General features: G+C 47.7%; 1 protein-coding gene across 2 annotated transcripts; it reads left to right on the forward strand.

Moving 5' to 3' along the window:
* Positions 1-19,263: 19,263 nt before the first annotated feature.
* On the forward strand, positions 19,264-25,077 carry LOC139184168 (uncharacterized). 2 transcript variants are annotated; one of them, XR_011567696.1, is made up of 2 exons: positions 19,264-19,384; positions 23,456-25,077. XR_011567696.1 is itself a non-coding variant. In XM_070793609.1 (2 exons), exon 2 carries the CDS (start codon positions 22,081-22,083, stop codon positions 22,852-22,854), a length of 774 nt encoding a protein of 257 aa, XP_070649710.1. In that variant the 5' UTR covers positions 19,264-19,384; the 3' UTR covers positions 22,855-23,186. The 2 variants fall into 2 exon arrangements, 1 of the variants encoding a protein (XP_070649710.1); XM_070793609.1 differs by lacking the exon at positions 23,456-25,077 and adding an exon at positions 22,081-23,186.
* Positions 25,078-26,099: the final 1,022 nt, after the last annotated feature.

Genomic DNA, 26,099 nt, shown 5'->3' on the forward strand with positions numbered 1-26,099 from the left:
GCATTGCCCACATGCCCTTCTGTTGCCAGAACACAGCCGAGTTGCTTTTTAAGCATCTGAAAGCCTTGGCTGATGTGGAATGTGCCCAGGCCCTCTGTGAAAGGAGGATATGGATTTGGTGATGGGTCCAGGCCCTGTACTGAGTACCTCATAGACACACACACAGCCCCACTCAGATGTGGGTCCTCCGCCCCACTTCAGATGAGGCTCACAGAGATGAAGGAGCTTGCCCAGGTCCCAGCACTGGCCATGTTCACCCTGAAACCCAGGTGTGCCCAATTCCAGAGTCGAGCTCTACACCACCTGGCTGTCTAATTTCTGTCTACAGGTCACACTCTCCACGGCCTCTTCATGCCCCTTTCTCTACCCCAGTGAGGCAAGGAAGGTGGCGATTATATCCCCTTAGTAGAGAGGAGCCCAGATCCAGAGGGGCGGCATGTGCTGAGAACCCCACAGTTGGCCGCAGAACTGTCCCCAATGCTGAACTTCACTGTCCTTCCAGCTAAACCATGAGGCTCCTCCTGTGACCTGAGAGACTTATGTGACTGTCACTTATACACATTTACAAAGGAGGAAGGCGGCTGTAATGGGAATCAGTGTTCTGTGACGCCGGTATTTCCTCTTGCTGGTACTTAGTGACAGTAGGTTCCTCAGATGGTTTGATGCCCAGAGGAAGTTTCACAACACCTTTGGTACAGGCGTCCATCTGCCCTTGCACAGCCCAGCTTCGGCACCACCTTGGTGGATCCTGCTTGCCTGATTGCCCCACAATCCATTGCACAGAGATGCCAGGGTGGGGCAAGAAGGGAAAAGAGGAAAACAGCCCTAGGAATCACTAGACTCATGCCAACAAAAGTGAGGAGTGGAAGGAATTGCCTGGTGGTCCAGTGCTTAGGAATCTGCATGCCAATGCAGGGGACATGGGTTTGATCCCTGGTCTAGGACGATTCCACATGCCTCAGAGCAACTCAGCTGGTGAGCTGCAACTTCTGAAGCCCGTGCGCCCAGAGCCTGTGCTCTGCAGCAAGAGAAGCCACCGCAATGAGGAGCCTGCATGCCACAATGAAGAGTGGCCTCTATTTGCTGCAACTGGAGAAAGCCTGCAAAAAAGCAACAAAGACAGCACAACCAAAAACAAATTAATTAATAAATAAAGTGTTTTTTTTTTTTTCCTAAAATGGGGAGTGAAGCAGGGGGTATAGGTATGGAACAAGGCTGCTTTGTTTTCCTGGAGGTGGGAGAAGTGGACACCTCCAGTTGGAATCAGAAGGCCTGGGTTCTGGCTCCACCTCTGACCCTGACCCACATCCTTTTCACATTCTTGAGCATATTGGGGTACAAATGCCACCCTGATGAAGGGGTGCTCTTAGGAGCAGGTAGCAGAGGGGGACCTGGCCAGAAGGTTCTGAGCTCCAGTTCCCATTTCAGCCAGCTCCATCTGATTCAATTCACCTCTGTCTGATTATACAAGGAGGCCCAACCTAAGATTATTCTCCAGAGGATTCCACAACTAAAGCTGGTTGAAAGTTCCCAGCTAGATGGTCTGAGAACTGCACAATAGCAGCAGACCTCTGCTCTCCAAAACCGAGTGTAAGAGCCGGGAGAAATAAGAAGTAGGGATAATTCCTGCAGGAGGAGGAGACTCGTCAAGGGAGTGTGGGTCAGAGAAAGGGAGAAGAGGTGGAAAAGAACCGTGTGTCCACAGAGGCTGCTGACAGCTTTGCTCACTGACTGGACTGATGCCAAAGCTCTGGGATGATTACCTGGACGCAGCCCAAAGAAGATGTAGTTGTGATGCCCTGGAATTCCTCTCTGATTATTATAATAAGATGTGCTCTGGTGATGGCATGTTGCTGAAAACCAGAAAGGACCAGCAGGGGGGGCCTGCAGCCCAGGTGTGTGGGGCTTCTCCCAGCCTGGGCAGAGTTCAGTCTTCATCCTACAGGTTCCAGGTACCACGCTGGAGGGAAGTGGTACTGTGTGGTTTTGCCTTGGTTGTGAACAATTTCAGAAGACCCAGAGCAGAGCAAAAGTTGAAAATCAATTCTCCTCTCTTCCGAATCTCTGTGTGAGCATGTTAATTGAGCGGGCAGGGGTCAGGAGTCTGTATTTCTCTTTTAAATTTCTAACATTTCTCATTCACGTTTGCTTGACTTGAAGACAGCACTGTGTCGGGCTGTCTGGGTCTGTCTGTTGCCCCAGCCACCTGAAGTTCCATGCTGCCTGTCCCCAAGCTTCTCATGCTGTTAATAGCAGTTGGTACCTTCTGGGCAGTTTGACCTTGTCAACCAGCTGTCTGAGGAATCCATCAGTGGTGTGTGAGCCCCGAGGGAATTTTATTTCCTTCCTCTTTCCAGGCACTGGGTTGCTCCTCCACATCATTCATTACAGCAGGCAGTCAGGAACATGGTGTGGATTTGCATCGCCGTGTCATTTACAAGGACATGTGGTCTTGGACCTTGGGCGAGTTACTTGTTTCTTCAGAGACTCAGTTCTGTCCCCTGGAGAGATACATTGAAGTTTATGGACTCTGCTTGGGAGAGGCCACAGGAGCCCAGAGTCTGAGCCCCATCGTGGCTCAGCCGAGGGCAAGGCTGGCATTCTAGGGCACCTTGCAAGATCCTCGACTGTCAGGACAATGATGGGGGCTCACTGCTGTTATCCAAGTGTGAGTGATTATTACAGGTCCTGCATCTCTCCACCAGCTGCCCATGCCACAGGGGTCACCCCAGACAGGGCCTGATGTCTAAAGTGCCCCCTTTGGTCACTACATAACATCTGCTTTTCTTCCAAGAAGCCTGCATGGCTGGGTATCTTCTGGCTGATGAAGTGGCCAGCCCTGTGGGCTCGACCTGAGGGTTCAGAGTTTCTTGATTCACAGGCTCCTTGAAGGCTTCTGTTGTCATGGTCTGGCTCCCCCCAAACTTTCCCTTTGCCCTGTGTTTCTTAACCCATTATGCCAAAAGGTTTGATGACAAAGCCCAGCAATGCTTTTTCACTGGCCAGTCAATTGGCTATGCTTTCAGCTTCTGTAAATTTGCAAAAATCCCTCTTCAATAGGTCGTGTTGGGTCTGGAGCCATTTTGACTGGTAGCAAATGGGAAAGGCGTACTATCAGAGAAAGAAGAGAATGAACGAGGGGGACAGCTCTAGGGGGCGCCAGGGGCCCCCGAGCAACACCCACTCCCTTATGATCCTCCCCTCTGCTTTTTTTAACTTAAAAAATGGCATAAATTACAATATAACAACCGTAACAAAAATGTTGCTTTAATCATTCCTAATCCCATCAGTCAGGCAAATCAACTGGTTTTAATTTTCGCTTCCAGAGTTTGTCTGTAAGCAGACGTTTTTCTAAACAGATGTAATTGGAACACGGTTTTGCATTCTGTGTTCCCCCTTCTCTGCTAAGCCTGGCCTCACATTGCTACAATCTTCCTAGGTATCGTTTCTAATGGTGCACTTCATTGTGGCCTCTGGAATTCACTTACCACCCCCGTAAATAGCTATCACATCATTACTTATAAGAGCTAAAATTAGCTGGGAAACAAGTATCTGGGTTATTCTATAATTTCCCAGTGTTATTGAATTCTAGAAGTATCTGGCCTTAACATGCTTCTCTGGGAAGGCATGCCACTGTTCCCAGCCTGGAGCTGTTCTCCATGCCTCCTGTGTAAGTAAATACATTTTATATTTTCAGAGGAGGCTCCAGCCCAACCCCTTTGTCTGTCAAGAGCACAACCAGAGGTTGTGACTTTTTTGAGTATGAATTTACCTTCTTCACCATTTCCTCCTCCATCATCAGCAGCACCACCTTACTAAGAGGTGCCATTTGTTGAGCTTTTACCCTGTGCCAGGCACTGTCTTTTTCATCATTATTTTGTGTCACCCCATCACTTACTACAGTCTATCCTGTCACGGATGAGCACAGTGAAGCTCAGGACGCTGAAGTGGCTTGTGTGAAGTCTAGTAGCTCTCGAGAGTGAGAGGCCTCGTCCAGCTCCCAAACCCCACCCTGGGAGGCATCCCTCTAAGGTGACCGAACCTTTGCACCATCTAGCTCCTCACGCAAGGGCCTTTCGTCCAGGGCAGACTTTGTTAAGGGCTCCCAAGGTGGGCTTCTGGGCCCAGGGAGCCTACTGTCTTAGTCCTTCTGGCTGCTGTAACAGAATACCACAGACTTGGAGCTTCTAAACAACAGAAACTTATTTCTCACAGTTGCAGAGGCTGGGAGGTCCGTGATCACAGCACTGGCAGATTCAGGGTCTGGGGAGGGCCTACTTTGCTGTAAACCTCACATAGCAGGAAGGCAAGGGAACTGTCTGGGTCCCATTATAAGGGCACTAAATCCATGCTGAGAGCTCCACCCTTATGACCTCATCACCTCCCTACCTCCTAGAGTTGCTTTGGGCATTAGGTTTTGACATATGAATTTTAGGGCCACAAACATTCAATCCATAGAATGCACTTACTACAATGAACCTTTCTCTTGAGGTTTGAAAAGCAGAACTTTTCCCACCCCACAGGAACCCTGGGCAGAATGGAGAGCCTGTTGAAGATGGGAGTCCAGCGGCCATGTTTCCTTTACAGAAATCGAGGCCCAGAGATGCCAAGAGATGGAAAGTGCCTGGCCCAAAATTGTGGGGTGGGTCATTGGCACAACACCCACCCCACAGGAGCTGGGTCTCCTGACCCTGTCCTCCTCACTGGGAAGTGGTTTCAACACACTCCATCTAAACCTGAAGAAGAGGCCTTAGAATACTCTAACATCTCTGTTCTTAGAGCATGCTGATGCTGTCACATAGACCATGCAGGACAGGAACAGGAGAGAAGGCAGTCACTGAACCCAGCCTGCTGGCAAACAGCATCGACTCAGAGACTTCAGAAAAGCAACCCTGACTTGGCTTGTCAGACTCATTACAAAACTTCCTACCAAAGGGATTGCTGAAAAGATGGGGGCTCTTTGCTCTTTTGAGTTTCCCATAGGCAGCCAAACCCCTGAGAGGAACCTTTACTATGACCACAGCTTTTCCTGGGTAGAATTAAAGCTGCTACAGGAAGACACAGCTTCATTCACTGATTCTTTCACCAAGTCTTTGTGGAGACTTTCTGTGCCAGGTAATGGAATAATGGGGGAATAAGACCAGCTTCCCGTCCTTATGGAACATCCTATTTGGTGGGGATAACAAACTAGGACACAAGACACTTCCTGAAGATCCGTGCTTAGAGGGAGGAGGGAGGCGTGATGGGGACAGTGGGTGGAGGTGGGGCAGGAAACCAATTTGGAGGGAGTGGTCTGGGGTGGACGGCCCTTCTGGGGAAGAGGCACGTGTGCTGAGACCCAACAGAAGCAGCTCAGAACTGGGGGCCGAGCACTCAGGCCTTAAGGTGGGAAACAGAAAGAAGAGCAACACGACAGGATGAGATGCTATTTTAGGTTCAGTGTTAGTGCTGTTTCGGGCAAAGAGAGAGAGCCGCTGGGGTTCCTGGCCTGCCTCACCTTCTTTACTCACCCACCTGTATTCCTCCTTGGTGTCTGTGCATCACTCCCATCGTCACCTGTGTGCATGCTCCAGGGAGCAGCGTGTGGCCAGACGCTAGTGCCTGCAGACAGTAGCCCTTCGAGGTGCAGTGCTCCCTTCAGATTCTCCGTTCCCTCAACCTGATGGCTTGTGTACATCTCAGAGAGCTGCCTCCTCATTGGAGGCCGTTAACAGATTGAAACAGCTTTTCTTGGATTTTGTAGAGTAATAAGTCATGTTATGTTTACCTTTCGGAGAAGGCAATGGCACCCTACTCCAGTACTCTTGCCTGGAAAATCCCATGGATGGAGGAGCCTGGTAGGCTGCAGTCCATGGGGTCGCAAAGAGTCGGACACGACTGAACGACTTCGCTTTCACTTTTCACTTTCATGCACTGGAGAAGGAAATGGCAACCCACTCCAATGTTCTTGCCTGGAGAATCCCAGGGACAGGGGAGCCTGATGGGCTACCGTCTATGGGGTCACACAGAGTTGGACACGACTGAAGTGACTTAGCATAGCATAGCATGTTTACCTTTTGGTTCCTAAGTTCTAGGGTTTGCAGAAAGACCACCTGTGGTTATTTAATTGCAGAAAGCTGCTCTTATTAAGGACTTGTAGCTCAACAGCCATTAGTTCTGAGACAGCCCTGACCAGGCCCTGCCTACCCATTTGCTGGTTCCTCATGGGTGTGAACCGACTCCCAGATCTCAGTGCCTGTGGGCAGGGCCTATCCAGGTATGCACTGCACTGAGGCTGTGCTGCTGAGGTCTGGGCCTGGCTCAGCACTGACTGAGGAGAGGCCCTGCCAGCCCGTCTCCTCCCATCCTGAGGATGCAGACAGGGCAGGGGGTTGATAGGGAATCCTTCCCCTTCCCACGGCCCTGACTCTGGCTGCCACTTCGACAGTGAGGCACTCATGGGTATAGACAACACACTCGATCTGTGTCCCCTGCAGGATGCAAGGCATTTAATGAAGACCGCAGTACACGGGCCCATGTCTGCTGATTTTCTGCCTCATCTACTTCTTATTCTAATTAAACCTTTTATTTCAGGATCATTGTAGATGTACATGCAATTGTGAGCAATAGTATAGAGAAATCCTGCATACTGTTTATTCAGCTTCCTCCAACAGTAATGTCTTGCAAATAATGGTGTTAAACATCTTTTCATATGTGTTTTGCCCATCTGCATATCCTTTTTGGTGAAATATCTTTCCCTGTCTTTTGTCCATTTTCTGATTGGATTGTTTGGGGTTTTTTACTGGTCCATTTTGTAATTTGTTTACCTGCAGGGATAATAGTCCTTTGTCAGATAGGCAGTTTGCAAATATTTTCTCTCACTCTATAGCTTTCTTTTTCATTCTCTTAGCAAGGTGTTTTTCAGAGCAAGAGTTCTTAATTTTGATGAGGTCCAATTTATCAATTTATGGAACAATTTTTGTTGTTACATCTATGAAATCTTACTTGGCCTTGAAGACTTGTTTTGTTCTAAAAGTTTTATAGTTTTAAATTTATGTCTGTGATACACTTTGAGTTAATTTTCAAAATAAAATGTGAGACTTAGGTTGAAGTTCATTTTTGTAACCCACAGATGTCCAATTGGTCCATCACCATTTGTTGAAAGGCTATCCCCTCTAATGATTTGCTTTCGCACTTTTGTCAGAAGTCAGCTGGGCATGTATGTGCTGTGCTTAGTCGCCCAGTCATGTCTGACTCTTTGCAACCCCATAGGCATGTACATGTGGGCCTATTTCTGGGTTCTTTTCTGTTTCACTGATCTATGTGTGTCTCCACCAACATCGCACTATCTTGGTTGCTGTAGTATTAATACATAGTAAATCTTAAAATCAGGTAGAGTGATTTTTCTCATTTTATTCTTTTTCAAAAATTATTTTAGCTATTCTAGTTCCTTTGTCTTTCCTTATAAATTTTTAAATAATCTTGCCTGTATCTTTAAATAATCTTGCTAGAACTTTGATAGAAATTTTGAGTTGTCTTTTTATAAATAACTTTTGTGTAGCTAGCACATATTTTGTGTATTATTTTTAGTAGGACTGAAATTTTTAAATTAGCAAAAAAGAGAGATGATAGCATATACAAGTACACCAAAACATACATATTCTGCATAATCTATTTCATAACCAAGCTGTCTTTCAGTTAATATATTGTGACTCTTTTTCCATAGCAATGAACACATTTTTGTGTTATAATTTTAAACTAATTCATAATATTTACCTGTGTGGATATAATATCCTTTATCTGACCAATCTCCCATTGTTCAGGTCAAATATTTGGTCAAATTTTTAGGGACTTTTTAAATTTTATTTTTCATAGAACTTATTTTGTTATAAACAACACTGTGATAACTACCTTAAAGCCATATTTCTGAAAATATCTTCCAATTATTTTCTTAGGAAAAACTTTTTGAGTAAATAGCTGTTATCTTCTAGACTTATGTTTTCCTGAACTTAGATGGAGATCCAGTTCCCAGAACTAAAGATGTTTGTTTATTTGCTTGAAAGAGGGTTGAGCATCAACCATTTTTACCTCTGGCTTGCCTTCCATCCCCGTTTATCCTCTTGGAATGCCTCCCCCCCAACCTCAGACTTGGATTGCAGGGGGGAACAGATGAGACATCCAAGTTCTCCACAACTCTCTGCTCTTAATATCTTCTCTGAGGCTCTTGCTGTAGTTCAGAGCTCTGTGTCCTATTTCTAACCCCAGATGTAAACCAGATGGGAAACGGATCCTGTGCCTTCCTCTTAGATTTCCCCCACACCCCTGCATTTGCCCAGTGAGTCTCTAAAGGTGGTTCTGCCTTTCTGGAAAAAGGTGCACAGGGACTCATGGGCCCCCCTTCCACCTCCATTGTCACTTATAAGCCTCTCCCCCCAACCCAGAGTAGCCTGTGACTGTTTTCAGAAAATTCTTTATGGGCTTCAAAGAGTAATAGGATAGTTTTCTGGGATGCTTGTTAAAATTCTTGAATATATTTAAGGGATTTACATTTTCAAAGAGAGAATGTTTTCTGTTTGATGTTGAGAAGTTTCTTTTTTTTTTCTTTCCTGTGAATTTAAATAATTTGCTTGACTTTCTAGTGGAAAGACCACAGAGTTCTTACATTCTGGATATGACATTTGTTAGACTCTTTAATGATTGACTGTGGGGAATGTGTGTGTGTGTAAATGATTTTGAAATATGTTTTCAAACCAGTGGCCATCTGTAAGTTGTCAGCTTTAAAATAAAAAAAGATGTCTTGCATGAATAGAAGTTTCATTTCTTTGAAAGAAATGGTCACACACAAAAAAATCAGAAATAATAGTTTAAAATGATCTTTAATGATGACCCAAAATGTGCCTTCCAGAAGAAATGGAATCAGTCTTCCCCCTTGTGGATAACAAGGAAAGTACCTATTTTCCCCACTGAAAGTTACATGAAAGAGTTCTGAGGGAACTGTAAGGCATACGACTTTTCTTCCTTCTCATTTAAAAGTAATAGTCAGTACATTTTACGTAAAATTTGTGTTGAAGTAATAGAATATCTCCATAATAGCTGATTGGCTTTATGACTGGTATTTTAATATACACACACAAAATAAGTACAAAGGTTAATGTCAGATTATATGTATAATTTACACAATATTCTTTCCTATCTATCTGTTGGAGAAGGCAATGGCATCCCACTCCAGTACTCTTGCCTGGAAAATCCCATGGACAGAGGAGCCTGGTAGGCTGCAGTCCATGGGGTCACTAAGAGTCGGATGCAACTGAGTGACTTCACTTTCAATTTCACTTTCATGCATTGGAGGAGAAAATGGCAACCCACTCCAGTGTTCTTGCCTGGAGAATCCCAGGGACAGGGGAGCCTGGTGGGCTGCCGTCTATGGGGTTGCACAGATCTATCTGTCACTTTAGAGATTCCTGACCCATGTCCTCAGAGCCCTGGCAGCCCTGTGGGAGAGGTCACTCTTCATGTCCCCATCTAGGTCCTGTGAGCTGAGAGGTTTGGGGTACTCTGAGAAGTTGTGGACAAGGAGCCTGGGTTCCCATGGGAGAGGTAACAGTAATAATTACTGTCATCTGGTAGGGAGGTTACTGTGTTCCAGGCATTCTTCTTATCATTTATGACTATTCTCTACATTAATTCTTGTCACAAGCTTAGGCTGCTATTATTCCCACTTCACAGCTGAGGACTCTGAGACTCAGAGAGGGCTAGCGGCAAAGTCCCTGCAGAGGACAGGGGAGCACAGGAGCGGCTCTGGGAATCCGGGGAGGCAGGAGGCCATTCTATCTGTGCACAGTCTGTGAAAGGGGGACAGAAGAGGGATGAGGACCTGTTATGAGCCCAATTGTATCCCCCTAAATTCACATGTTACAGTCTAACATCTAGTACCTTCAAATGTAATTTGGAGATAAGTTCTTTTTTTTAATTTAAATTTATTTTTAATTGGAAGATAATTATTTTACAATATTGTATTGGTTTCTGCCATATATCAACATGAATCTGTCATAGAGTCTTTAAAGAGACAGTGAAGGCAGAACGAGACCATCAGGAGGGGCCCTAATCCATGATGTCCTTATGTGTATGTGTGCTCAGTCACGTCTGACTCTTTGTGACCCCATGGACTGTAGCCCACCAGGCTCCTCTGTCCATGGAATTCTCCAGGCAAGAATACTGGAGTGGGTAGCTATTTCCTTTTCCAGGACATCTTCCTGACCCAGGGGTCAAACCCGCGTCTCCTGAATTGGCAGATTCTTTGCCATTGGAAGCCCGTAGAGGCACATGACGGTGTCCTTATGAGAAGAGGGGACTAGGACATGGACATGCGCGTGGGGCGACACAGAGAGAAGGGACCCATCTGTAAGGGGAGGAGCAGGGCCTCAAAAGAAATCAGCCCTGCCTGCGCCCGGACCTCAGACTTCCGGCCTCCAGGACTGCGAGAAAATAAGTTTGAGTGTTTACATCACCCAGTCTGTGGGATTGTATTCTGGCAGCCCTAGCAGATTAATACAGCCTCTGGGGTCACCTAGGAGGTTTCTTGGAGGAAGGCTGCTGGCTTGCTCGGGTGGGAGTAGAGCTGCCATGAGACAGCGACACAGAGGGCAGCGTGCCAGGTCTGTTAGGGGCGTCGCAAGTTCAGTTTCCCAGGGGGCACTTGGTTAGTGGAGAGAGGAGCTAGATGGTGAAGGGCCTAGAATGCCAAGTCAAAGAATTTGGATTTGGTTTCCTAAGCAAGAGGGAGCCATCCAAGGTATTTCAGCAAAAATAGTGATAGGATAAAATCAGAATTTTAGCAAGAGAGGTCTGGGAGCCGGTTGGGTTGGCAGGGGAGTATCTGAAGGTTGGGACCAGCTGAAAGAGGGTGCAGTTGTCTGGGTGAGAATTTTAAGGGTCTAAGTGAGCATGACTGGGAAACAGGTCAGAAGTAGATCCCCAGAAGGAACAGTTCATGGGTGACATGGCAGCCACACAGTAGGGCTCCACGTGGCACTGTCTGAGGCAAGAGGTGTAGGGGGAGGCAAGGGTCAGAGAAAGAGGAGGGCTTGGGTAAGAGCTATAGCGCCCCTAGTGGTACCTGTCCGTTACTGTGACTGGTGTGTATAAAAGTCTTTGTTTTTTTGTTGTTGTTTTTTTATTTTTTTTTATTTTTAAACTTTACAATATTGTATTAGTTTTGCCAAATATCGAAATGAATCCGCCACAGGTATACCCGCGTTCCCCATCCTGAACCCTCCTCCCTCCTCCCTCCCCAACCCTCCCTCTGGGTCGTCCCAGTGCACCAGCCCCAAGCATCCAGTACCGTGCATCGAACCTGGACTGGCGACTCATTTCATACATGATCTTTGATTTGACACTGAGCCATGTTAGCGTCTTGAGATCAGCCAGGTGAGAGTGTTTATACCAAGGAACCATCAGAGCTTGGTCGTGTTGTTTGTTTTTGAGAGCTGGTTTACTAGAACACCACTGAGCAAAAGGGATTTTAGGGGGATAATTAAACTGTTCTCTATTTTTTATTGACATATAGGAGATGTACAATGTTGTGCTAGTTTCAGGAGTACATCACAGTGGTTCAGTTATACATATACACGTATACATATTTTTTAAAATTCTTTTTCCTTATAGGTTATTACAAAATATTGGGTATTTTGTAATGTTGCCTGTGCTATACTGTAGGTCCTTGTTGGTTACCTATTTTATATATAGTAAAGTGTATATGTTAATCCCAAACTCCTAATTTATCCTTCTCTACCCTCCTTTCCCCTTTGGTAAGCATAAATTGGTTTTTCTATGTCTGTGGGTCTATTTCTGTCTTCTAAATAAGTTCATCTGTGTCTTTCTCTTTTTTAGGTCCCACATATTAGCAATATTATATATTTGTCTTTGCCTGGTTTACTTCACTTGTATGATAATCTCTAGGTTCATCTTTGTTGCTGCAAATGGCATTATTTCCTTCTTTTTCATGGCTGAGTAATATTCTATTGTATTTATGTACATCTTCTTTATCTATTCATCTGTTGATGGACATTTAGGTTGCTTCCATGTCTTGGCTATTATAAATAGTGCTTCAATGAACATTGGGGTGCATGTATCTTTTTGAATTGTAGTTTTCTCTGTATATATATGTCCAGGAGTGGGATTGCTGGATCATGTGATAACTCTATTTTTAGTTTTTTAAGGAACCTCTATACTGTTTTTCCTAGCGGTGATACCAATTTGCATTCCCATCAACAACATAGGAGGTTGAATGGTTCTATAGTTTGATTAAGGTCAGATTACATGTTGGTGTGTGTTTGTCAAAATTTGTAGATCTGTACACTCAATAGGGTACATTTTATTAACTAAAAGAGAGAGAGAGATAACTTAAAATATTTATAAATTAACATAAATTTATATGAAAATGCAAAGGACATACCATATGTTGATTTTTATATTTTAAAACTGTAAAATATTTTTTTCAAGACTAAAGCTGACAGACCCCCATAGCTTATTTCAAGGCATATAATAAATTTATAGCAGTGGTTCACAACTGAAGACTATTTCCCCCCTCCCCAGGGACACTTGGCAATGTCTGTGGACATTTTTGGTTGTCACAACTCAGGAGCGATGGGCGCTACAGGTATCTAGAGAGTCGTGAAGTCATGAAGTCGCTCAGTCATGTCCGACTCTTCATGACCCCATGGACTGTAGCCCACCAGGCTCTTCCATCCATGGAATTTTCTAGGCAAGAGTACTGGAGTGGGTTGCCATTTCCTTCTCCAGGGGAATCTTCCCAACCCAGGGATCGAACCCGGGTCTCCCGCATTGCAGGCAGACGCTTTACTGTCTGAGCCACCAGGGAATCTAGAGAGTAGATGCTGTTAAATATCCTACAGTGCACAGAAGAACCCCCACAACAAAGAATCATCTGGCTCAAAATGTCAGTAGTGCCAGGATCTAGAAACTCTGATCACAGTAGTCGAGGCAGTGTGGTATGTATGGATCAACAAAACAGAACAGAGAGTCCAGGAAGTATGGACCTACTCATCTATGATTTATTTCTCACAAAGATGCTAAAGTATTTCAATGAGGGAAAGGAAAGTCTTTTCAACCAGTAGTGTTGTCATAATGAATATCCAAATGGAAAAATAAATCTTGATTCCTATCTCAAATCATATCCATTAACTCAAAAGAATCACAGACCTAATATAAAAGCTAAGGCTATAGAGCTTCCAGAAGATAACACAGAAATATATATTCACAGACTTGGGGTGGGCAGAGATTTCTAAGGATACCAAAAGCACAAATGAAAAAAAAATGTATTTCATCAAATTTTAAAATTTCTGTCCCCTAGAAAGATGTTGTTAAGAAAATGAAAAGGTGAGGCACAGCTTGGTAGAAAATATTCACAATTCCTATTTCTGACAAAAGACTTGCATCCAGCACGTATAAAAGCTCTTACAACGTAACAGTAAGACAACCTTACAAAAATATATATATTTTGAAAAGGGGGTTTGTGTGCCTGCATAATAGCATAAGCTTACTATAGTTCATTCCTCCCATTGACTGTAATTCAAGATTCTGAACAAGATACAAAAACCAACTACCTAAGAACTCTAAAAAGTAGAAACAGATTGTGAGAAGAGTCAAAACTTGGACAACTGATCCATGCAGGGATGGTTTTACCAGGTTCTTTTCTCTGTGTGTCTGTCTGTCTGCTTTGCATAGAGGGCCAGCTACAGTAGTACAGTAGCAAAAGCCGCAGTGGCAGGAAGCGGACCCTGGAAGGACAGAGAACATGGAGGAAATCCAGGAGGAGAGAGGGCCAGAAAAGAGGTCCTTTTTAAAAAAAATAATAATAATTTTAATTAGAATATCGCTGCTTTACAATGTTGTGTTAGTTTCTTGCTGTACAGCAAAGTGAATCAATCATACGTATGCATGTAGCCCCTCTTTTCTGGATTTCCTTCCCATTTAGGGCACCAGAGAGCACTGAGTAGAGTGCCCTGTGCTCTATAGCAGGTCCTCATTGGTTGTCTGTTTTATATATAGTAGTGTATTTAGTGTTAAGTCTTGACCTAACCCCTGAGCTACACATGAGTGGGACAGACCCAAATCAGCACAGCCAAGCTTTGGGGCCAGACTCAGGTTTAAACCAGGTACATGAAAACTTTTAAAAGTGAGTTTTATGCTTTCAGGGACCCATCTTTTTAGCCTGTTCACTAAATAATGTGAGCACAGGACAGACCCAAACCACCACTGCAAGACAACAAAGGCTTAGAAAACTGATCTCAGATTTGAACCACTGCATACAGAAGGTAAGACAGAACTTGCAGCTTGAACCTGAATTGATTGCCTTCTAAAACAAAAGCATCAGCCGTCTCCAGAAGATTCTATACAGGACCCAAATCTACAACATAATATTCATAACGTCCAGGACATTTCAAACTTACCTAGCATATAAAGAACCAGAAAAATGTGGCCAGTTCTCAAGGGAAACCAGATGTTAGTTCCAAGGTAAGCCCGGTGGCAGTAGCGGTAAAGAAACCGCCCGCCACTGCAGGAGACACAAGAGACGTGGGTTCAATCCCTGGGTCAGGAGGATCCCCTCAGAAGGGCATGCCAACTCCAGTATTCTTCCTGAAGAATCCCATGGACAGAGGAGCCTGGCGGGCTTCAGTCGATAGGGTCGCAGAATTGGACATGACGGAAGCAACTTAGGAATCAAGGTAACCCATGTGTTGGAATTATCAAAGACTTCAAAAGATGTGATAACTGTGTTCCAGCAGGTTAAAAAAATGTTGGAAATGATTAAAAGGATAGCAGTTCTCAACAGAGAAATAAAACTATAAAAAAGAACCAGATGGAAATGTTAGAACGGAAAAATTCAAAATCTGAAATTAAAAAGTTCACTGGATGATTTCAGTAGCAGATTGGTGATGGCAAGAGGAAAAACCTGTGAACTTGGAGAAATCAATAGAAACTAAACAATCTGAGGAACAGAGAAAAAAATAAACTTAGAAAAAATGAACAGAACTCCAGGGATCTGTGGGAAAATGTATTTTTAAAAAATAACATGTGTGTTATTGGAGTCCCAGAAGGAGAGGAGAAGCAAGCTGGGAAGAAAATATTTAACAAATATTTGGCCTAAAGCTTCCCAAATTTGATGAAAGAAACTGACATATTCAAGAGGCTCTACCAATTCCCAAAAGGATAAACTATGAAAAATAATCTATTGTGACAGAGAGCAAGTCAGTTGCCTGGGGATGGACCTGAGGGAGGGACAGAACAGAAGTGCAGGAGGAAATTTGGGGGGATGATAAAAGTATTTGTTAACCTGATTGTGGTGATGGTTTCTCAAGTGTGGATATAAGTGAAAACTTATCAAATTGTACACTTTGAATAGATTCAGTTTACATTAATTTTTTTTTTTTTTTGCCATGCTGAACTTGTGGGATCTTAGTTTCCTGACCAGGGATCAAATCCGGGTCCCTGGCACTGAAAGCCCATGTCCTAACCACTGGACTGCCAGGGAAGTCCCACCAGGACTTTAACAATAACAATAGAGTTGTTAGAGTTGGCAAAAGATTTGGACAGAGATGAAGATAACATAAATGGACAACATGCCCGTGTTTGTTGTTCAGTCTCCAGGTCGGGTCTGACTCTTCAACCCTGTGAACTGCAGCACACCAGACCTCCCTGTCCCTCACCATCACCTGGAGTTTGCCCAAGTTCATGTCCATTGAATCAGTGATGCCATCCAACCATCCTCTCTTGCCCTCTTCTCCTGCCTTCAATCTTTCCCAGCATTAGGAAAAGACCATGCACATGAAAAGATGCTAAATATCATTAGTAATTTATGCAAATTAAAGCCATAAAGATATACCACTACATACCCACTAGAATAGCAACATTTTTAAATGATGGTGAGAACGTGTGATGGGCTTCTCTGGTGGCTCAGGCTTTAAAGAATCTGCCTGCAATATTCAGGAGCCTTGGGTTTGATCTCTGGGTCAGGAAGATGCCCTTTGAGAAGGGAGCGGCAACCCACTCCAGAACTCTTGCCTGGAGAATTCCATGGACAGAGGAGCCTGGCAGGCTACTGTTATAGTCCATGGGTTCGCAGAGTTGAACACGACTGAGCGACTAACACACACACAACACACAGGAATGTGAAGCAACTAGAACCTTCATACATTGCTGTTGGGAATGTAAAGATGGCGTAACCACTTTGGAAAGTTTGGCCGTTTCTTATTTAAATATGCACTTGCTATGTGACCAAGTTGTGTTTTTTTTTTTTCATTCATTTGGTTTTATTTATTTATTTTTGGCTGTCTGGGTCTTCACTGCTGTGCAGGCTTTTTTCTAGGAGCAAGCAGGGGCTACTCTTTAGTTGTGGTGCGCAGGCTTCTCTGGTTGCGGAGCACAGGCCCTAGGGCACGAGGGCTTCAGGTGTTTGTGGTTCCTGGGGTCCAGAGCACAGGCTCAATAGTTGTGTCACTGTTGAGCTTAGTTGCTTTGCAGCATGTGGAATCTTCCCAGACCAGGGATCGAACCTGTGCTTCCTGCATTAGCAGGCAGATTCTTTAGCACTGAGCCACCAGGGAAGCCTGTGACCAAGCTATTTGAATTCAAAATATTTACCTGAGAGAATTGAAGACTATGCCCATGTTAAGTCCTGTATATAACTATTCAGAGCAGCTTTTTATTTATAATGGAAACAATGGAAATGCCTCTACACAGATGAATGGATAAACACATTGTCATGCCATACAGTGTTATACTGCTCACCGATAAAAAGGAGCAAACTGTGCCACAGTAGGAATGAGTCTTAAAATGTGGAACTAAAAGTCACATGTTAAAGAATACATATTGTGTGGTTCCATTTATTCTAGAATGTATCTTTACCATCAAAAAGCAAATCGGTGGTTGCTTGGAGTTGGGAAGCAGAGAGAGGATTACCTGAAAAGAGGTATTTCTGTATATTAATTTTAGGGTTGTCACATGGGTGTATGGATTTGTTACTGTTGTTCAGTCATGTCTGACTCTGCAACCCCATGGACTGCAGCCCACCAGGCTTACCTGTCCTTCACCATCTCCTGGAGCTTGCTCATACTCATGACCATTGAGTTGGTGATGCCATCCCACCATCTCATCCTCTGTCTCTCCCTTCTCCTCCTGTCCTCAATCTTTCCCAGCATCGGGGTCTTTTCCAATGAGTTGGCTTTTTGCATCGGTGGCCAAAGTATTGGAGCTTCAGCTTCAGCCTCAGTCCTTCCAATGAGTATTCAGGGTTGATTTTCTTTAGGATTGACAGATTTGATCTCCTTGCTGTCCAAGGGATTCTCAAGAGTCTTCTCCAGCATCACAATTTGAAAGCATCAATTCTTTAGCACTCAGCCTTCTTTATGGTCCAACTCTCACATCCATACATGACTGCTGGAAATACCATAACTCTGACTATGTGGGCCTTTGTCAGCAAAGTAATGTCTCTGCTTTTTAATATGCTGTTTAGGTTTGTCATAGCCTTTTTTCCAAAGGGACTTCCGTGGTGGCTCAGACCCAAAGAGCAAGTGTCTTAATTTCATGGCTGCGGTCACCATCTGCAGTGATTTTGGAGCCCCCAAATAAAGTCTGTCACTGTTTCCATTGTTCTCCACCTATCTGCCATGAAGTGATGGGACAAGCTGCCATGATCTTAGATTTTTGGTGGACCATGTACTTTACAGTGTATATAAATTAGACCTTGATTTTTTTAAAGATGATTATAGCAATGGCAACCCACTCCAGTACTCTTGCCTGGAGAATCCCATGGATGCAGGAGCCTGGTGGGCTCCAGTCCATGGGGTCGCTAAGAGTCAGACACGACTGAGCGACTTCACTTTCACTTTTCACTTTCATGCATTGGAGAAGAAAATGGCAACCCACTCCAGTGTTCTTGCCTGGAGAATCCCAGGGACGGGGGAGCCTGGTGGGCTGCTGTCTATGGGGTTGCACAGAGTTGGACACGACTGAAGTGACTTAGCAGCAGCAGCATATAACATGAATTAAAATTATTATCAAACTAAAGAGATCAAAATAATATGGCATTGGTACCAAGCGAGTCAAAGAGAGGGACAAAACAATAATTTCAAGAAACTGACTTAAGTTTGAAACAGTTAAGAATTTAGAATGTGGGTTATGCTTTGGTATTTTAAATCAGGTTGAGAGAGAAATGATGTATCCATAAATGATGTTGAGTCAACTGACTAACCATTCAACATATAAAAACTAGAGCCTTATCTGTTACCACTTACAAAAAATAAATTCCATATGGATTCAGAAATTGAGTCTATTAAAAGAGAAAAGCTGACAGAGAGATGGGGGAGTCCTGCCTGGGCCTAGGGGTCCACTGAGTCACACTTTGCTTGGAATCTCCCATTGGGTAAACCTGTGGTCCTGGAGACGCCCAGGCCTTGTGCCCCTCACCTCCACTCCATGGTAGGCTGGGGATCTCCTGTCTTGAGCCCTTAGGCTAAAGACTAACTCTGAAGTCTGCTTCTCCAGGCTGTCCTAGTACTGAGGCTCAAGTCTCCAATCTGTACGGTGGCCTAATAGTGATGTACTTTGCAGCTTGAAAGTCTGTAGAGAGGACTGTGTGGGAATCATTCAGTGGGGTAAGAAACCAGGCAAGTGATGACAAATGCCTATCTCTTTTCTCTGAGCAGGAGCACCAGGCCTGGGAGAGAAGCTGGGGCTGCTGGCTCCACGGGAGAAGGTAGACGTTTGGCACAATCAGTCCTTGCACAGCCGTCTCACTTCGTGCTCACTAGTGACCAGGGAAGAACAACAGAGGAGGGGCCACAGAGATGGAGACCAGAGATTCAGGCCTTGGCTGCATTCCCAAGGAGCCTGAGGCATCCAGGTAAGGAAAAGTCCAGATGGTCCCAGGCAGCAGAATAGATACTTAAGACCCCTCCTCACCTTCTTCTGGAGGCCCTGGGGGACTCTGTGAGTCTCCGGGCACAAGTCTCCCAGTGAGTTCACTGGCCCCATCATGGAGAACTGATCTGATTTCCGGAAGATGCCTGCCTGCCCTTTGTCCCCCTGAGCCTCTGGGAAGGCTCTGGATTCAGCTGAATTAAGAGGCAGGAGATGATCAAGGTGTTGGGTGCTTGGGCAGGAGTCTCCATGGTAACAGAGCCATCTGGCTTTCTTGCCTGGCACCAGGCCTTGTGACTTCAGGATGGAATCTTCTCTGCCAGGCACAGAGGTTTCCCAGGGGGAAGAGGAGGCCAGGAGGAAGGGACCTGCTGAGGAGGCTTTGTCTTTTCACCCAGAGTTTGAAGATGAAGCTTGATCTTATCATGACTCAGGGCTGCTGCTGACTCTCCAACGGCCGCTGGAGGTAGCATCTGGGGGGAGATAGTGTAAACAGCATTGTGCACTGGCCACCTTTGGCTGAGCCCCTTGGAGAGTTAGTGGAGGCAGCTCTGACCTCCTTCAGTCCAGGCTGGCTGGTGGAGTGGAGCCAGGACCCAGGTGGGAAAGACTGAGGTCTGGGAGAGCTGTTGGCCCACCACTGGGAGGTCCACACTGGGCCAGCAATACCACATGGCAGGAAGGGCAAGGCCTAGGTGAGCCCAGCCCACAGAGGGTGATGGGCCTCTCCCCACAAGCTGCTCGCCAGAAGAGCCCTGCCAGTCTTTATCCTTGTGTCAGAGCCCTTCATGCACACAACCAGCCATCCACCCAACCCGTGTGAGTAGTGTCTTAGGCCGCTGAAATAAGTCACTGCACACTGGGTGCTTCACACAGTGCAAACTGCTTCTTTCACAGTTCTGAAGGTCAGGAGCCAAAATCAAGGTGCGGGCTGGGTCCTTCTTCAGGGCTCAGAAAGAGAGTCTGTTCCTGCCCCTCTCCTAGCTTCTGCTGGTTGCTGGCGATCCTTGGCATTTCTTGGCTGTGTCAGCATTGCTCTGATCTCTGCCTCCATTGTCACGTGGCATTCTCCCTGTGTCTGTGTCCAAGTGTTCTTCATCTTATAAGGACACCAGTCATTGGATTTGGAGTCCACTCTAAACTAGGATGACCTCATCTTAACTGGGTTCCATTTGCAAAGGGCCTGTTTGTAAGTAAGGCCTCATTCACAGCTACCAGGGATTAGGACCTCCTATCTTACAGGGGATGTGGTTCAACTCTCGATGCCATGTAAGTCACGGTGAAAAGGCTTCAGAGCAGGGCAGACTCAGGCTCAAACCCCGGCACCATTGCTAGTCTGTCCTGTTTTCTTGACCCAGCAAAGCTGGAAAGGCGAGTCTGTCCTCATGTGCTTCTAAGGACTCCCAGAGAGACAGGACTCTCTGGGAGTGCCCATGGGGTGTCTGGGGAGTGGCAGAAACTCAGAAAAAGTGGCTTGAGTGGGGCATGTGTGATTCAGAGGAGGGCCTGGTCCCCTGTCTCCAGGAGCTCACGGTCAGCAGGGTAGCAGGCACTGACCAAGGGTTAAGACTTGGGACGGGGACCTTGTGCTCAAGCTGTACACAGGAGTTGGGGCAAGCATGGACCACATGGCCTGTGGCAGAAGGTGGCACTCCAGGCCCAGAGGCCCCATCAAGGATCAAGAAGGCCAGGGTCAGAACACAGTAGGTCCCTCCTGTGTGACCCAGAAGCCACGTGCACAACCCACAGACCCCACTATATACCCATGGTCCTGACAAACAAAGGTGGAACATGGGCTGGCCTTTCACTGACAGGTGCTCTGGGTACCTCTGTCCCCTCAGGGCCTGGACAGCAATTCCTCATTCTCCACCCCACCCTGCCCTAAGACATGGCTTCTCCCTCCTGGTGACATTGAGTCTGGAAAGGACTTTTTCCTGGCCAAGCCCAGTTCAGCATTCTTTCTTTTTTCCTCTTTCTTTCACTTCAACCTTCCTTTTATTCTTTCATTATTTGGTATCTACTGTGTGTCAGGGCTGTTGTAGACTCCAAGGATATAGAAGACAGATGGGCCTTGCCTGCTGCTGCTTCTGCCTAGGTGGAATTTATAAACAGTGAGATGAAAGGCATTAATCGAGTCATCATGCAGATAAATGTTTCACAGCAGAGGAATGGGTGCTCTGAAATGAGACGTCCCAGGGTGGTGGGAGTCAATGGTAGAGTGACACAACCAAGCCAGGAGTTAGGGAAGAGACCCTAAGCCAGGAGCTGGAGAAGTTGTCAGCTAGGAGAAAGGAGAGGGGAGAGAGTCCAGGCAGGAGCGTTAGCACATGCAAAGGCCCTGTGGCAAGAGGATAGTTGGCAAGTAAGAAGGACCTAGAGAAGGTCTGCATTGCTGGAGTGGACAGAGTGTAGGGCATGCGCATGTGTGCTAAGTCTCTTCAGTCAAGTCCAGCTCTTTGTGACCCCATGGACCATAGCCCACCAGGCTCCTCTGTCCATGGAGCTTCTCCAGGCAAGAATACTGGAGTGGGTTGCCATGCCCTCCTTCAGGGGATCTTCCCAACCCAGGGATCAATCCCACCTGTGGCTCCTGTGGCTCCTGCATTGCAGGCAGATTTTTTTTTTACCGCTGAGCCACTGGGAAGCCCATAGGGCATTCTAGATGCACTGAAAGTCAGCAAGTTAGACCCATCACTTGTTGGAAAAGTATCAGTTGAGTGAGAAAAGACTGCTCACACATGGAGCAGGCAGACCTCTGATCAAAAAAACTGTTTCAGTGTAGAAGTGAAGGGCGAGGTGATTCAGAGTCAGCTGGGAGAGGTGGGGGTTGGAAATGCTCCTTTTCGCTGAGAGGCTAAGAGCAGGTTTGAGCACAGGCTCTGGAGCAGGACCTACTTGCTATGACTGTAGGAAGGACAGGAGGCTGACTGGCGTCTCCAGGAGGGAGAAGGAGGCACTGTGAGACTGCGGGTCCAGCAGGCTGGGTGCCCTGGGGCTTGTGGGTAACCTGACCCTGGCTGGGAGCCACCCTGGGTTTAACCAAGCAGAGCTGCATTTGGAAAACCCCTCTAGCCTCTAGCGTTGGCAGGAGCAGGGGAGGGAAAGCTGGAGGGGCTGAGGGAGTTGGGTGCCATGACAGATGGAACACCCTTCTCTTCCCAGATGTCCCAGGAGAGCTGCAAGGCTAAGCCCAGAGTCTTGTCCTCTCCGAGGCTCCTGGAGGAAGACAGCCCAGAGTTCCCATCCCAGCAACTGCAGGCCACCAGTTCAGGGGGCAGCGAGTCCCTCAGCAACCTTGACCTCTCCTATGGGCCCCTGGTGGCCCTGGAGTACCTACCCTTCTTCCGCACCTACGGGCAGCTCCTGGCTGAGGAGGAGTTGGCCCCACAGCCTGAGGCCTTCAGGGACCAAGGAGGAGACCAGAGTGTCAGAGAGGAGGACTCAGAGCTGCCCAGCGGCTTCTTCCCCTACTATCGCTCCAAGGAGGAGAGTTTCCCCAGCCTGGCCCTCCCTGGCAGGTCATGTGCAGGCTCCCGGGGCCCTTCTACCAGGAGAGAGGTGCAGGCCTGCCGCTGCTGCACAAGGACAATCAGCGGCGACGGCTCTGTGAGTCAGGGAGACACAGGGTGTGTGGGGCAGCACTGGGCACCCTGGGCCCAGGGAGACACAGAGGGTGTGCGGGGCAGCACTGGGCGCCCTGGGCCCAGGGAGACACAGAGGGTGTGCAGGGCAGCACTGGGCGCCCTGGGCCCAGGGAGACACAGAGGGTGTGCAGGGCAGCACTGGGTGCCCTGGGCCCTTCAAGTCAGGGAGACACAGAGGGTTTGGGGGCAGCACTGGGCGCCCTGGGGCCCTTCAGACCTCTCCCAGGGCCCTGACCCCGGCAGGCTTGCCCAGGCCCCCCATGGCCAGCTGGAGCAGTGTGTCATTGGTTAAGAGCACAGAAGCTGGAGGCAGACTGCCTCACTTAATCCTAGCTCGGCCACTTACTCGGAAAGTAGCCTGGGAAATGTGTTTTAAGCTTCATGATTCTCAGTTTCCTTATAAAGACAGATAATAGTGGTAGCTACTATTTGTTTAGTTCTTAGGATCCCAGACAAATGATTCATGTGTGCCATTTCATTTTTCCTAATAAGACTCCTATGAGGTGGGTGTTATTATTCCCATTTTATGGAATGAGACTTGGAAAGTTAAGCAACTTGGCCAGAGACGCTGCTATCAAGAGCAGTCCTGGGATTTGACCCAAAGCCCGTGCCCCACAGAATCCCTAATAGCCACTTCCAGCACCATGAAGCTGGCACCGACCCCTGTGCCTGCAAGATGGAGGTGGTGGGATGAGTGGGTTCTAATCCCATTTGGGAGCCATGGGCAGGGGGTGGAGGGGGTGACCTGCACCGCTGAGAGCTTCCCTTCTGTAGATCAGGCACGCCTCTCCCTTCTGCTCCTAGTGCTACTATGGAGTGGAGGCCCAGGCCAGCCCTGGGTGTCAGGCAGAACCTGGAAGCCTGGCTGACCTTCTTGTCTCCCCCTGGCCCAGGCTGGCCCAGCAGACCTCACCGCTGGGCGCTCTCACTCAGCCGCCTGCTGCCCTATCCTGCTGGTCTCAGCTGGGCATTCCCATGACAGTGGCCTGGACGCCCCTCTCTCCAGCAACGCTGCCTTCAGGCCCCAGTTCCTCCTTCATGCTTCAGGATTTGTGCCTTACTACAGAAGCCCCGAGGAGGGGCTGCACATAAGCCCTGGGCCCCCTGCCTCTCCACTGTGGGGCCAGGAGTCCATAGGAAAGCTGCCCAGGCCCAGGGCAGCCACACTGTGAGGGAGCAGGAGCTGGTGGTGGCAGGAGCCACCAGCAGACAGCCCAGCACCTGATGAAGCACACAGGAGGGGAAGTGACTGGGGGCAAGGCTCCAGGGCTCAGCTTGTCGTGGGACTGGAGCTGGCCTGGGACTGCAGCCCCCAGGCCTTCATTTTCCCCTCTGGAGGGAGGCACCCAAGCCCAGGCTCTCCTGTTGGTCTCGAAAGAAGACCCTGCACCCTACTAGTGGGTGGCTTGACCCTGGGGTCTGAGTCAGCAGAGGAGAGCTCAGCCTGCATCCCATGTTCAGCCACACCCCCAGGAAGTGACCCTGGCTGCTCCCACTCCTCTCTCCTAGCTGGAAAACTTGCCCAATGGAGGGCAGCTGTCCCAGGAGTGCCTCCACAAAGGGGAGGGAGCAGGGTTTGCCTGAACACTTGAGAGGTGCAGAGATCAGAGACTGGTTTGTAAATAAATCATTCCACTCCCAGGGTTGGACTTGGTGCACTCACTTGATGCTTTGGAGTAATACTTGCGGCTTCCATTTATGGAGTGCGTACTGTATGCTAGGCACCTCACTGAGATCATCTCCATAATCCTGAGGTGCAAACACTGGTGTCATCTGCATTCTACAGCTGAAGAAACAAGCTCAGGGAGGTCAAGTAACGTGCCTGAGCTCACACAGCTCATAGAGAGCAGAGCTGGGAGACCTCACACCCAGGTCCATTTGACCTGGGACCCTGAGCACTTGAGCACTTGCCCTCATGCCCCTCCTCGGGGAGTCTTGACACAGCCAGGGGAGAGTGAGCTGCTGCCCTGGACCTGCCCCCGCCTCCCTCCTCCTCACTGCCCCTCTGCCTTTCCTTCTCCAGCTCCCTGCTCTTTGGAGCAGCATATGTCTGCCGAGCCCCTGCCTACTTGGACCATGTGGACATGTTGTCTGGTGCCCCGACTGCAGGTTCACCCTGTGTACCGCAGCAGAGGGCCCTGAGGCTGAAGCAGGCAGGTGCGGACCATGTGCTGCACCCGGGGCCGTGCACGTGGACGCTGGCCCCTGCTGAAACCGTCCTCTAGTGCCCGGTCACGCCCGCCATGCCCCATGTTCACAGCCACTCTGTCATGCAGTGCTGGCTCCCTGTCCCCTTCTCCTGACCCATACACCCTGGTGGCTGATTTCTGTTCCTGACCAGGGGGATGCCTGCACCTGCTCCCCACTCTTCCTGAGGATGGGGAAGTTGAGGAGGACGGGAAAGAAAGCAGTCACTCATACTTCAGGTACATGCAAGAATTTCTTCTTAAAAAAGGTTTCGTTTGTGTTGTTTTCTACGATTTCCCTTTGGGCTGGGAGACTTGGGGTTGGGAGTGTGGTGGATGAAATCTAGTGGCCTTTCTGGAAGACTCCTTGGCTTGGCCTGAGGGGATTGGCCTGACCCCTTGTGTGTTCCTCAGAGCTGGGTCTAGGCTGGGTCTGTGCTGGCCGGCATCCTTGAGCCCTCACTGCCCTCAAACAGTTAGGAGGTGTGTCTGGGTGTGTGTTAGAAATCAGGGCCATCCTCTCCTGTGCTTTCTGAGCCGGGCCCCAGGGATGACTCCCTGGTCCTGTGTGTGGGGCTTGTAGAGTGCACGTCAGGCTGGGAGCCCTGCCGCCAAGCACCATCATCTCCAGAGCAAGCGGGTGGGACCTCACTTGCTCATGGGGCTGAAGAGACCCTGGAGCTGTTCAAGACTGGGAGCTCTCTTGAGGGAGTGGTTTGAAGGAAGGATCTGGGGCAGAGAGGTCCTGGGTGGGAGGGTGGGAGGGCTTATCTTCAAGAGCAGGTTGCTTCTCATCCATCCAGCTAGCACCAGCCGGGAGCTGCTCTGGGTCAACACAGACATGAACACACGTGAGAACACAGAGGCTGGAACAAGGTTGAGAAGTAACTTCCATTGAGTGCTTATTGTGCGCCAACCACAGTGCCAAGCACTGTACGTCACGCAACATACTGAGTTTGGTGCCACTTCAGCTAGGTACTGTTAGCAGCTCCATTTTACAGAGAAGGAGGCCCAGGCACAGGGGGATTAAATGGCCAACCAAAGAATACAGAGATGGAAAGCTACAGTCCACAGGGTTGCAAATAATTGGACACGACTGGCGTCTGAGCACGCACAGAGCACAGACACTTAATACAAGCACAATAGTTATGAGCATGGACTCCAGAGCTGGGTAGTGTTTTGATCCTGGCTCTAATGCTTTCCAGCTCTGCATTCTTTGGCTGGCCATTTAATCCTCCTGTACCTGGACAGCCTCCTCTGTCAAATGGGGCTGCTAACAGTACCTAACTGAAGTTCTACCGAACTCAAAATCAGCATCTATTTCCATGTAATATATTGGGCTTCCCTGGTG

The sequence above is a fragment of the Bos indicus genome, chromosome 7 (genome assembly GCF_029378745.1).
Source record: "Bos indicus isolate NIAB-ARS_2022 breed Sahiwal x Tharparkar chromosome 7, NIAB-ARS_B.indTharparkar_mat_pri_1.0, whole genome shotgun sequence".
Classification (NCBI taxonomy): Eukaryota; Metazoa; Chordata; class Mammalia; order Artiodactyla; family Bovidae; genus Bos; species Bos indicus.